Here is a 14,220-nt window from a genome sequence, read left to right as displayed (position 1 = left end):
CAGTTTGATTTTACAATTTGTGAGCACATTATGTAATATGTAAATTTATCCGCTTTGTAGGAATTTAAAATTGTTTGTTGTTCTGTTTCAGTTAAATTACTGAATTTTTCAAGATTAATATTGTGATAAAAAATAGAATCCTTGAAACATTCTGATATCTTTTCAATGTTTAAAACGGATGCTAAAAAATGTAAAAGAACTTCATCAGTCACTGTGATTTTTTTGAAAAATTTATCCCAATTCAAGCATCCAATTGATCTTTCTGTCATTGTACTTATGCATTGATAAAGTTGATTTAATGAATCCGAAGAATAATCATTATGCTTGACTAGTTGAGTTAGTTGATACAGACTGTCGTCAGCCATTTTAAAAAAATGAATAAAATTGTATAGTAAATTATATTTGTGAAATTTGTGACGCTACATTCAATCTAAGACCAATATCTCAAAGAATTCCTCATTTAAGTATTACTTTTCATTGTTTTTTAAAAAATATCTTTGCTTATTTGTTCACTTTTTTGACATTTATTATATGCTTTTTATCATATTTCCGATGATATGAATATATATTCTATATAAGAATGACGCTACATTCAATCTAAGACCAATATCTCAAAGAATTCCTCATTTAAGTATTACTTTTCATTTTTGATTCAATTTTCGAACGGTTTTCGTAAATTTTGCATCATTTCATTTTTTAATGGGAAAATCATCTATATTTAATCAAAAAAGAGCAAACTTTACAGACGAAAATAAAATATTTATCAGGGAACAATCTGATAAATACCAAAAATCAACATCGAGAGATGAAAAAACGAATATAATCAAACAAGTTCTTCAATATTTTAATATTAAATACGCCGAAAATGAATCTAAAGCTGTCAGAAGATATTTTAGTTATATTGCAGTTAAAAATATTCCCGCAGTTACTGGAAAATATCCTGATACAATTGTTCGCAAAGATATGCTTTATTCGCATGATCATACAAATATTATTAATTCAAATAATATTGAACGTTACTACCGTTGCATCGATCATTCTTGTCAAGCACGTTATTTAGTTAAAATTGAGAACAGTTCAGTTTCCGAAGATTTACAAAAGGAACATATACCCGAATGCAGACAATTTAAAAAGTTACAAAATGAAAAAAATGATCTTCATAAATCAATGACTCTGACAGAAATATACAATAAGGCAATGGCAAAATTTTCTGAAGACAACGGCACTTTTCAGCAGATTAAAAAATTTATGACAGAACTTGCTGTTGGTACTGATGAAAACCCATTAATTAAAGATTCATTGGTCAGGGAAGTTTATAATAAGTCCAGAAAATTTTCTGTTGGAGAAAAAATTACAGACGATGAAATTGCTAATTTTTGTTTAATAAATGGCGAGCAGTTTTTCATTGGCCATGATTTTCAAGCAAATTGTGAGACGATGTTTTTTGGTTTTGAGAAGGCAATTCAATTTGCAAAAGAAGCCACAGATTTATTTTGCGATGGAACTTTTAAAATTACACCAAAACATTTTCAAAAAGGACAGATGCTAACAATTATGATTTGTGAACCTTCAACAAATCAATATCTACCACTTTTATTTATATTCATGAAAAACCGCACATTTGAATCTTATAAGAAGGCATTTGAATATATTTTTACTGTCAAGGGTATTCAATTTTCAAAGCTAATTCAAATTCATTGTGATTTTGAAAAGGGAATGATAGAGGCACTTCAACAAATTTTCCCTAAAGTCCGTATAATTGGATGCCTATTTCATTTCAAACAAGCTTTACACAGGAAACTTGTAGCACTTTATACAAAAAATTTCAATACTTTACAAAATTCTTTATTTAAGCTATATTCTATTACTCCATTCATGTCTCATGAAGAATTTGTACTTACAATGCATATAATTAATCAAAATAAAGTTGATTCGATCAAAGATTATATTGATTATTTCAACAAAGTTTGGTTGCCGCACTACAATTTAATATCTCAATATAATAATGCAACTGCAATATTCACTAATGATTGCCTCGAGAGTATGCATTCAGAATTTTCTTCGTTAAAACATCCAAACATTTATGAAGCTATTAAGAAGATATCTCAAATCCAATTAGATAAATATAACGCCATCAAAAATAACCAGAAGATCGAGCGCCATATAAAAACCGTTATCACTGATAGCTACAAAAATTATATTCTTGACTGCTTTCAAAAAGAACTTGAGAAAACAATTTTTTCTATCAAACAATACAACGTAAGTGATCTTTCTTTGGCTCAGAACGAGATTTCTCCATATGGTTCCATAGAATCGAGTTCATTGTTCGAAAATATTCCAGTTCATGATGCAGATATACTCAAATCGATCGATCTAACAGATAAAGATACAATAATCACTAAGTTTATTAATGAAAAAAGAGAAAAAATTATGGCATTATTTAATGAAACATTAAATCATCCAGATTTTAATTCATCCACTCCAATTCAAACTAATTTTGAGCAAGCCGATACAAATCAAGGTTCAGATGCTCCAATTCGCTCCGAAAATTCAAATATTGCAGACTCTACAGATTTAGAACCAGAAAATCAAAACCATCCTTCTACAAATCAAATGTCTAGTAATCTAGAACATAAGCTGGACCTTCTTGATCATATTGAAAAACAATTATCGAAAATGCGCTCGTTATTGGGAATTCTTCCTACTACAAATGCTATTGTTGGGCCGTCAAAACAAGTTTCAGTTAATAGCAAGCAAAATTCTGAAAAAAAAATAAGAAAAAATCTTCCATAACAACAAAATCAAACAATAAAAAACATAATTCATCCGACAATCCTCCTAAACGTAAAGCTCCTATTTCGGAAAGGATTCTCAGCGATAATAACTTATATTTTCAAGTTCATCGAAAGAGATCGAAAAGCAAACGTTCCACATCTACAGAGAAAAAGAATTGATATATGAAGTCTAATTCCTTTTATAACTACTATATTTTTATTCTTATGACTAAAAAATAATATATTATTTAACAATTTTCATTTTTTTCTTTTAACAATTTCGTTTTATTTCCATTTATTGTTAAATGATTTTTAGCATACACCTTTCTTTGTTCATCTTCTAAATACAATTTATTTTTTCTTAGATATAATTCTATTCATTCAATTTGATCGTCATTTTTCAGTACATGATCGTAATTTTCAACTATTGATCGCGATTTTACTTCAGAATTTGTTCGCAATATTGCTTATCAAAATTATATCTCTATTCTCTCATTTCTGTTTAGTCAATATCATTACACTCCTAATGTCTAATAACATGCTATTAATTTTCTTAAAATTAAAAAAAAATATCAACTTTTAAAAACAGAAACTTAACATCCTTAGGTCAATGGATTTTGATGTGAGATACATTTAATCTGTTTTTCTTTTTTTATTTTAAATAATTGAATATTTATAGTTGTTATGGGTCTTACATCATGTAAAACGAATTTTCTTAAAGTAAATTTACTTTTTCTTCAATCTTTCTTACATATTTATTAAAAAAAAATTATCCAAAAAAAGATGTTTTAGAATGAAAAAAAATAGAAAAATCTTCATTTATAGTCTTTCTTGAATGTATACGTTTTGATTTTTTTCTTTTTTAAAAAATTCAATTTCTAGAAAAATCGAGAAAAAATCATTTTCTTCTATTTTTTAGGACGCCATACCCCATTGAAATCTCCTCTCAGGACGCCATAAACTATTCAATTATGGTGTAAACTTCTCAAAAATTGAATAGTTTACATCAGGACGCCTTAGGACGCCAACCCTTTACGCGCCCATTTATGTAATACATGATTTGGATAAATTTTACAAAAATAGAACCTATATTATATTCTTTTCAAAGATTCTTGCAAATCATCAAAAATAATTGTATTTTAAAAAACGATCAAATTATCCTTTCATTATTTTAAACTTAAATTAGTTTTTATGATTGACTAAAGCAATCATATTTATTCATCATTAAATAAACAAAAAAATAATATTTGAGAGTTATTTCAAAAAAAACACTATGATGACACCAGGCAAATCTTCCAAGACACCTATCGTCGGGAATCTAACAACCCTACCGTTAAGGCTGTTCTGAAAATATTTTTTTTTTCGAAAAAATTCGAAAAAAATTCTTAAAATTCAAAAATCCCTTAATTCCTGAGGATTTTGGAAAAAAGTTTTTACATGAACATGTGTATATTATATGAAGTATATTGATAAGGTAAAAATCAAATTTTATTGCATATTCATCGAGAAAATAAACTAACGAATCCCTCAAAATTGAGAGGGTAATCCTCCTCCTCTCAAATAAACGTACATACGGGTGCACCCTTAAATCATTATTTTTATGACATTTTCTTCCTTTTCGTATTAATCATTATCTTATAGCATTCTCATTCGTTTAATATGAATCATTAACTTATTCTTTCTGTTACTTTATTATATTCTTTATCTTTCCATATTAACCATTAATGTATCATATTACTTTAAAATTAATGAACGTCCTCTCGGTCTTGCTTGTAAAGTTCGCTCACTTGAAATCGTTAGATATCTGGTTACAAATGGTGCAAATGTTGATATCATAATGCTTATATTTCTTTTTATATTTATCATTGATTTATAGTATTCCCTTTGTTTACATATATATCATTATTTTATAAAATTACTTATTTTATTATATCTGCAACAAAGTTATGATCATATTTTTTTACTTTATATACAATTTATTTGTACTTTCTGGATTTCTCTTTCTTTGCATATATATCATTAATTAGTGATATTTTTTTGATGTTTATCAATGCCCTCTCACAATTGCAATTAAAGAAAACTCACATGATATTGTTCATTACTTAGTTGAACATGGCGCAAATGTCAACCCAACACTTTTTTCCTACCTTTTTATATCATTCACTCTTTTATTTAATTTTCTTTCTTTAAATATCAATTAATATTTTGTGACATTTCCTTTCATTTTTTAACAATCATTGTTTTATAATACTATTCCCATTCCTCTCATATTAGTCATAAGTTTGTGGAATTTTCCTTTTTTTAATGTCTCTCATTTCGTTATATGAGTCTCTTTCATCATATATCTATCATTATTTTATAATAATGCATTTTTTTATAAGTACATCATAATTTTATAGTTCTTCTTTTCATTTCAAATTCATCATTATTTCGTCATATAATTTTGCTGTAAATGCAAGCCCATTAACTATTGCAATCAAAAGGCACTCACTTGAATTTGTCAGATACTTAGTTGAACATGGTGCGGATATCAATACATTTGTAATTTGTTGTAAACAGAAATTCATCAAAAGTGACACCTCAGAAAAGCTAAAATATTGAATTTTTGGAACTTTTGATAGAGCACGTTTTTAAATATTAATTAAAGTAAATGTATATTTTGTAAAGATTCTTTTTAATAAAAAAATAAAATTTTGAAGAAGAACACAAAATCTTCTGAAAAATAATATCACATAAACTCATATTATTTTCTAATATATAACTATTTTATATAAAAATCAAATTCAATGATCTTAAAAGCGAAGGATAAACCTCAAAATTTACGAATATAATGAGTGGGAATATAATGCTTATCTATCATAAAACCATATGAAATATCAATTTTTGCTTTACGCCTAATTTTTGACGACAATTAGCAAAAAATGTTAAATGTTAACACTCAGTCCATTTGAATATGAAAAATAAAATTGACTTTGATTAAATGTTTTTATTTATCATGCAATTCTTCTTGCGACCAAAGATTTGAATAAAATTTCAAAAAATAAGATAGCTTAAAAAATAATATACGGTAGTGTTTACTAATAGATGAATAGTATATAAATTCTATTAAAATGTATTTGATCCAAAAAAAATATAAAACCAAAAATAATTGTTATAATTTAAATGAAGAAGTAATTTAAAACGATTTTATTTATGATCAAATTTTATATATTTTTTTGGATCAAATCCATTTTAATAGAATTTATATACTATTCATCTATTAGTAAACACTACCGTATATTATTTTTTAAGCTATCTTATTTTTTGAAATTTTATTCAAATCTTTGGTCGCAAGAAGAATTGCATGATAAATAAAAACATTTAATCAAAGTCAATTTTATTTTTCATATTCAAATGGACTGAGTGTTAACATTTAACATTTTTTGCTAATTGTCGTCAAAAATTAGGCGTAAAGCAAAAATTGATATTTCATATGGTTTTATGATAGATAAGCATTATATTCCCACTCATTATATTCGTAAATTTTGAGGTTTATCCTTCGCTTTTAAGATCATTGAATTTGATTTTTATATAAAATAGTTATATATTAGAAAATAATATGAGTTTATGTGATATTATTTTTCAGAAGATTTCATTCTATATGCCTATGAAAAGTACTCTCAAAACTAACTTTTTCCTAATTATAATTAAATCTAGAATATTGTATTATGCTTAGTATTATTTCATTTTTCTCATTCAATTTAGAATTTACAAATGTCAAAAAATTGAGAGTTGTCACTTTTGATGAATTTCTGTTTATTACAAATTCTCTTTCTTTTTATATCTACTATTCTTTTAAGACATTTTCTTACATTTCAAATATAACCTTTTCTTATGATATTTCTCATTATATTATTATATTTTCTTCCTTTCTATATCTATATCTATCATTGCTTACTGGCATTCTCTTTGATTTCAGATCATTCATTATTTTATTACATTAATTTGATATTCAGAAACACCCGCTCGGTATTGCAATCAAAGAACGTTCTCTTGAAATTGTACAATATTTAGTTGAACATGGTGTTGATGTCAATATAGAACAATTTATATTTCATTTTTTAACAATTATTTCTTTATGGAATTTTCATTCACCTTATATCAATCATCATTCTAGACAATTCTCTTTCTTCTCATATCTATCATTATATTAATGTAAATTTTTGATTAAGGAATGCTTTCTCATTATTGCAATTAAAGCGAATTCGATGGATATTGCTCAATATTTAGTTGAACATGGTGCGGACGTAAACAAAAATCTTTTTTTCTCTCTTTTCAAATTACTCAATAATTTATAAAATTCACTTTGTTATCATATTTTCAATAGTTTTACTATAAATGTCCTCTCAGTATTGCAATTGAAGAGAATTCATTTGAATTTATAAGATTCTTAGTTGAACATGGTGCAGATGTCAATATGAAAAATTTTAGTGTAGTTCTTTGCTTTTAAAAAATCTCCTTCTTTTTATACTGAACATTAATTTATATAATTCTCTTACTTTTAATATAAATTATTGTTTAATCAACTTTTCTTTCTTATTATATCTATCATTATTTTATAAAATTTTCAATTTTTGCATATATATCATTTTTTATATCTGTTACTGTATTATGCAATACTCTTTCTTTTTATGCTTACCATCATTTTATTATATTCTTTTTCTTCTCCTATCCATTACTGATTTATTGCATCCTCCTTCTATTCATATCAATTTTTGCCTCATGTCTGCCTTTAAATTATAAAATTATTTTTCGTATAAGATCAATTATTTTTTCATTTCATTCCCTCTCAATTCATATAAATCATTGTTTTATGAAATTGTTTTTCTTTGGATATCTATCATTGTTTTATATAATTCTCCGACTTTTTACATTTATCATCGTTTAATATTGTTCTTTTGATTTTAACGATTGCCCTCTCACTATCGCAATCAAAAATAGCTCCTTTGAAGTTGTTCAATATTTAGTTGCACATGGTGCGGATGTAAATATGAAACTTCTTTTCTCGCTTTTCATATTAATCATTGTTTCAGGAATTTCTCTTTTTTTGCATGTCTCTCATTATTCATTGTAATTTTCTTTCTTTTCATATTAATTATAGTTTTTCAAAAATCTTTTTCTAAATATATCTATCATTATTTTAACAGATCCTCTATCTTTTATTATCTAATGTTGTTTTATGTAACTCTCTATCTTTTATTATCTAACGTTGTTTTATTTAACTCTCTATCTTTTATTATCTAATGTTATTTTATTGGATTCTCTGCCTTTTCATGTATATCACTGTATTATGATATTCACTTTATTCATTGTTTTAAAGAATTCTCTTTCGTTTCATATTTATCCTTGTTTTAAATAATTCTCTTTCTTTGCATATCTATCATTATTACATGAAATCCTATTTATTAACATATCTATCATTGTTTTATACAATTTCTTTTCTTTTCATATACATCAATATTTCGTCGATTTCTTTCTCTTTTCATATATATTATTGTTTTATTTCGTTCTTTTGATATCAATGAATGTCCTCTCAGTATAGCAATCAAAGCAAGATCAACTGATATTGCTCGATTCTTAGTTGAACATGGAGCAAAAGAAGTCCATTAATGTTCAAAATATTATACTAAAAGAAATGGGTAATTTAAAAACATATATAATAAACAAATTTATCAATCTGCAAAGGTTTGTGATCTTCCTATGTAATTATTTATTTTTAAAAGCAAATATTGGATTGTTGCATTTAATATTGCAGAATTTAGCATCATATGATAATAGATATAGCATTCTTTTTTTTTCAGGCGTTTTTACATAGCTTTGTATCAGGTAACTCACAAATATCTTTGTTTTTCAGCTTATATCGGCGCGCAGCGAAGCTGCGCGCCAATAGATGCGCTATATTAATATAAGACTAAAAATATTTTTTTCGTTGTCTTTAATTTTTAATCGTTTTTAAACTAATAGCATATATCAATTTGGGTTATGTTATACTGCCGATTGATCCAGTTAAATTTACGAAAATTACATGATCAATTAATTTCAAAATTAAATCAGGTTCAAAATTCGATTCCAAGCGGTTGTCTTTGTTCCTAATCATATAAGATATCATAAGCAATTATAAAAAGAAAGGTACAAAAAGTGACACAAGACACTCACAAAAAATATTGAGAGGAGATTTGCTTTTTACTTCACATTCTCCAAATTTGTGAACCACACTTTTAATTCAGACATGATATAACTGTATTGGTTTAATTTTGATATAAGACAGATTCTCATCTATAAATATTCATTAAATACCTTTTTATTTGGAAATAAATTTCAAATATTCTTCCCATTCTCAATGTATTTCACTCATATCTTTCTATTATTAGGTGTATAAATTGATTACTTAAGGAAATTCTTCTAAGTCATACTCTTGCAAAATTGAAATCCAAAATTCATTGAAATTGTTCAAAATCGTGAATGATTAGCTATTAATACATCTCAATCTACATACTATCTACTAATTTTTCTATTTTAATTTTCTGACGCAAATTATAGTTCATTGATATCTGCTTATAATAACATACTTATACATCAATTAAATATATAAAAATCTCATAATTAACTTCGAAATGATGGACTGCTTGTCTATGTAATATAATTAAAATCTTTTATTATAAAATGATGTTATAATAATCCGAACTTCATAAATTTTGAAGTTAATTCGAGGAGAGGTACAAAATATCAATAAGAAAAATTAAAAATGAGATGCATATTATCAGCCGAATAATTAAAAGATTGTTTTAAATATTTCATTATAGCCTTTGTCAGATGAGGAACAAAGTCAATAATCAGATGTTGATTATTTAATAGAATTTTCTTATTTCATTGGTGTTTGCACCATGTGAAATAAGAAGTTCTTTTATTTCTTTACAATTTTCCATTGAATAATGAAGTGCTGTTTTCCCATCATTATCTTTTTCATTGATATTTATACCATGCGAAATAAGAAGTTCGGCTGTTTCTTTACTATTATGTATTGCTGCAAAATGAAGTGCGGTTTGTCCATCATCATTTGTTTCATTGATATTTATATCATGTGAAATAAGAAGTTCGGCTGTTTCTTTACTATCATTACTTGCTGCAATATGAAGTGCGTTTTGTCCATCATTATCTTTTTCATTGATATTTATACCATGTGAAATAAGAAGTTCGGCTGTTTCTTTACTATTATTAATTGCTGCAGTATGAAGTGCGTTTTGTCCATCATTATCTTTTTCATTGATATTTATATCATGTGAAATAAGAAGTTCAATGATTTCTTTATTATTTCCATGTACTGCAATATGAAGAGCTGTGTATCCACATTCATCTTTTTCATTGATATTTATATCATGTGAAATAAGAAGTTCGGCTGTTTCTTTACTATTATGTATTGCTGCAAAATGAATAGCGGTTTTTCCATCACTATCTTTTTCATTGATATTTATATCATGTGAAATAAGAAGTTCGGCTGTTTCTTTACTATTATGTATTGCTGCAAAATGAATAGCGGTTTTTCCATCACTATCTTTTTCATTGATATTTATATCATGTGAAATAAGAAGTTCGGCTGTTTCTTTACTATTATGTATTGCTGCAAAATGAATAGCGGTTTTTCCATCACTATCTTTTTCATTGATATTTATATCATGTGAAATAAGAAGTTCGGCTGTTTCTTTACTATTATGTATTGCTGCAAAATGAATAGCGGTTTTTCCATCACTATCTTTTTCATTGATATTTATATCATGTGAAATAAGAAGTTCGGCTGTTTCTTTACTATTATGTATTGCTGCAAAATGAATAGCGGTTTTTCCATCACTATCTTTTTCATTGATATTTATATCATGTGAAATAAGAAGTTCGGCTGTTTCTTTACTATTATGTATTGCTGCAAAATGAATAGCGGTTTTTCCATCACTATCTTTTTCATTGATATTTATATCATGTGAAATAAGAAGTTCGGCTGTTTCTTTACTATTATGTATTGCTGCAAAATGAATAGCGGTTTTTCCATCACTATCTTTTTCATTGATATTTGCACCATGTGAAATAAAAAGTTCTGTTATTTCTTTACTATTCTTACGTGCTGCAATATGAAGTGCAGTTTGTCCATCATCATCTTTTTCATTAATATCTATACCCTGTGAAATACATTCATCATTTCCTTCATTATTGTTGACCATAATTTGATTGTATGACTCAAGTAATAATCTGCAAATATCAGAATTTTTCGATTTACATGCAAAATGAATAATTCCACATTTAGTGTGATTATATTTGTTAGAAAATGTATTGTTTTTGAAAATATCTATTGTTTGCGGAAATGCTGCACCCCATGGAAAGATGTAATATTTGTTCCTTTTGAATAGAAGAAATACAGCATTAAGGTTTTGATATCTGATGATATCTTTATATACAGGTTTATACTTTACATCTCCCATACAATTCTCTTCTTTTCCCGATTTCAAAACCTCACCGTATAAATCATCAAGCTCGAATATCTCTCTATCTAAAACATATTCAAGCAATTCGTGATTGTGTGATCTTATAATGCTTCTGAGACAATCAATATCCATTTTATTTTCTTTCAAGCATTCATTGATGATGTCTTGATTTCCTCCAATTACTGAGTAGCAAAGACATCTTTTAGTTATTTTACTGATTTGATTCGAAATCAAGAAATAAAAAATGTTAACAGATCCAAAGTAGGCACATGCTTCAATTAGTGATAAATCTGCATAATATCCATCATCGTGATAAGCATTGTACCTGAAATTAGGAATTTCGAGAAAAATATCACCAGATATTGAATTTTGAGTTAAGTATTCCTTGAACTTATCAATTTGATCATGCATAACTATAAATTTAATCGAACCCTCCTTTTCAAAATGGTAATCGGAAACTCCGGTTAGGTCAGCCCCGATCTGTTCGAGTATTTTGACGTAATTCGCTCCAGATGCATAATTGTATCTAATTGCCCCATGAATTAACTTTGTAAGTTGATTGATTGAAAGTTGATACTTCGAAATCAAAGTATTTGTAATTATACTGCACATATCTTCGATAGGTCCATTAGATTTTATGTGGAAGAGCTTTTCAAGCGCCCCTATAAAATCCGCATATTGTTTTGAAGAGTCAGAACTCATAATGAAAAAAAAAATCTAGCAATTGCTACTACACTCATTTTATTTACAATTCGATTTTTTTCCACAGTTCAAATTTTTTTTCCACAATTCAATTTTTTTTTTTACAATTTGAAAAATCCAGGATTTTTCCAAAAATAATTAAGGCAATATCAGATACCGTAGCTATGAAGTGCTACGTTGTGCCCACACTTTTTACATTATGAATTTACAGTAAAAAAAGTGTGGTCATTAATATTTTGGACAAAACTTGGGTGAAAGATCGATAGAGCTCTCAATTCTCACAAATTATGAGGGCTTTTGGGCGAAACATTGCCAAATTTGAGAGGTTCGGGCAAAAGATCTAAAATGAAATATATGAATAAACGCTTTTCCTATAATCGATATATGTTTATTTTGCCGAAGGTAGCATGCATGCCCGAAGGGCAAACGTAGCCACCTGAGGTTAGAAATTATATTATAACCAAGTTGATTTTGTGGACTACAGAATTGTAGTAAGTTTGTATCTTCACACAATAGATCATAAAACCTTATTAACTCATTCGGACAATTAGAAACATGATATGCTTGTTTTTTTTTTTTATGGTAGGTATTTTAAAGGTACATTCACTAGGCGATAACAGTAAAATGGGATGAAAATAGGATAAATAGCATCCCTATATAGTGCCTAACAATATTTATACGGGCCAAAAAAATTTGGCTAGAGATTTGGCGAGTTATAAAACTTAGAAAATTGAGAGGGATTTTTATTTTTGAATTTTTTTGGAAAGTTAAAATTGCTATTAAAAATCGATTTCCAGGAGAACTAAGCATCTCATCATATATTTAAATCGATAAAAATATTAAATAATAGTTGAATAGTATAACAACGTGAAATTATGGCTGAATCTACAGAAAAAATGAACATATTTGACATTTTTGAAAATTCATACGTTAGATGGTGACAGACTCATAAACTATACTTTAGCTAAGATTGATATATGGTTTCAACAACACATGGTTAAAATCGTAAAAATATTTTAGATTTCAAAAAGATATATATGGTAATATAATGGAACAAAGTCAACAAATAGCATGTTAAATATGTTATAATTAACTTTTTATTAGATCCAATAGTAGATATCGAATGGTTTCCAGCTTTATGGTTAAATATTTTCTTTTCGAGCTTCTCTTTAACTGTTGTATTAAGGTTGTAAATTTTTGATGCTAGAAACTATGGAATCTTCTTTGCTGCTGCATTTTTCTTGAGAGTTCTTGCAATTTCGAATAGATCTGCGCATTGTATGAAATGGAGGCTTTAAAATATCTTGAAAACAGAATAGGACTGCTTTTCCAAAGGAATGCTTACTTGTAAATCAGAGAGTTTCAAAATTGACAGCAAGATTATCATCATAACTTTCGATTTTGCTGCGAAAAAGGAAGACAAGTAATTAACAAATCATTTACTGTTGTTCATCAAAAGAAGAAAACTTTGATAACAACTAATGATGATAAAATCAAGCTATCTTTTAATATTTTAAATTGATAAGACATTCAAAATATTTGAATGGTTTAAAATATTTTCTTTTAATTTCTATAAGATATTATCATGATTATATAATAAAATTTAAATTTTTATTCAAAAAGGCAATATTTCAAACTTTTAATTTCAAAAATCTTAATTCTGCAATAAGTGTATTTAATTGTAGCAAATTTAATGATCCTTCGTCATGCTTAGCAATTTGGAACTCATAAATTAATGATTTCTTCAAGTAAAATTCTGCATTATTTCAAAAGTCAATAATTCTCTAGTAACTTTTCTTCAAACCCTAACCATTATATTATATGTATAATGGAGAATAATTGCAAAGAAAGATAGCCGAATTTACTGGGTAGTTCTTGTGATGCGAAATAATTGCAAATTAACACCTAGTTTTAACAGCATCAATCTATTTTTGCTCTCATTTAAATGCATTCGCACACTTTAATTTTGAAATATAAGAGTTTTGGAAATTATCAAATTTATCTGCTAAAATACTATAGATCTTCATAAGTGTTAATAGAATCATTAGCCTTATATATAGTGTTTAATATAATGATGCACATTATACTGGGATTCATTCCTTATTCATCTAGTTATTATAAGATTTACAACCCCATGAAAATTTAAAATTTTGTCAAAAATAGTGAATGTACCTTTGGTATTTTTCATTTAGTATTTGTAAGAAAATATAATTTATAATATATTTTCAAAATTA

The 14,220-nt window shown here is 26.6% G+C and overlaps 3 protein-coding genes across 3 annotated transcripts, besides 4 other annotated features; 2 read left to right on the top strand and 1 right to left on the bottom strand.

The window, feature by feature from the left end:
• Positions 1 to 3,816: part of a mobile genetic element that runs on past the window's edge.
• On the top strand, positions 700 to 2,263 carry TVAGG3_0960290 (MULE transposase domain-containing protein; the record flags this gene model as incomplete). Its single annotated transcript, XM_051253429.1, has 1 exon — positions 700 to 2,263. A coding segment is annotated over one exon (1,564 nt), but the record flags the coding sequence as incomplete, so codon positions are not given.
• TVAGG3_0960280 (MULE transposase domain-containing protein) lies at positions 2,431 to 2,793 on the top strand (the record flags this gene model as incomplete). The annotated part of the gene is made up of 1 exon (XM_001296149.1): positions 2,431 to 2,793. One exon carries the CDS (start codon positions 2,431 to 2,433, stop codon positions 2,791 to 2,793), a length of 363 nt encoding a protein of 120 aa, XP_001296150.1.
• A 1,505-nt stretch (positions 3,817 to 5,321) lies between the features above and the next one.
• Positions 5,322 to 5,359: a mobile genetic element.
• A 1,179-nt stretch (positions 5,360 to 6,538) lies between these two features.
• Positions 6,539 to 6,575: a mobile genetic element.
• Positions 6,576 to 9,574: 2,999 nt separating this feature from the next.
• TVAGG3_0960240 (cyclin-dependent kinase inhibitor 2C-related family) lies at positions 9,575 to 12,367 on the bottom strand (the record flags this gene model as incomplete). Its single annotated transcript, XM_001319638.2, has 1 exon — positions 9,662 to 11,986. One exon carries the CDS (start codon positions 11,984 to 11,986, stop codon positions 9,662 to 9,664), a length of 2,325 nt encoding a protein of 774 aa, XP_001319673.1.
• A 212-nt stretch (positions 12,368 to 12,579) lies between these two features.
• Positions 12,580 to 14,162: a mobile genetic element.
• Between the last annotated feature and the right edge of the window lie 58 nt (positions 14,163 to 14,220).

Source organism: Trichomonas vaginalis, chromosome I (genome assembly GCF_026262505.1).
Source record: "Trichomonas vaginalis G3 chromosome I, whole genome shotgun sequence".
In the NCBI taxonomy this organism is placed as follows: Eukaryota; Parabasalia; order Trichomonadida; family Trichomonadidae; genus Trichomonas; species Trichomonas vaginalis.
Note: the sequence above shows the minus strand (reverse complement) of the source record. Positions and strands in the feature narration are given on the sequence as shown.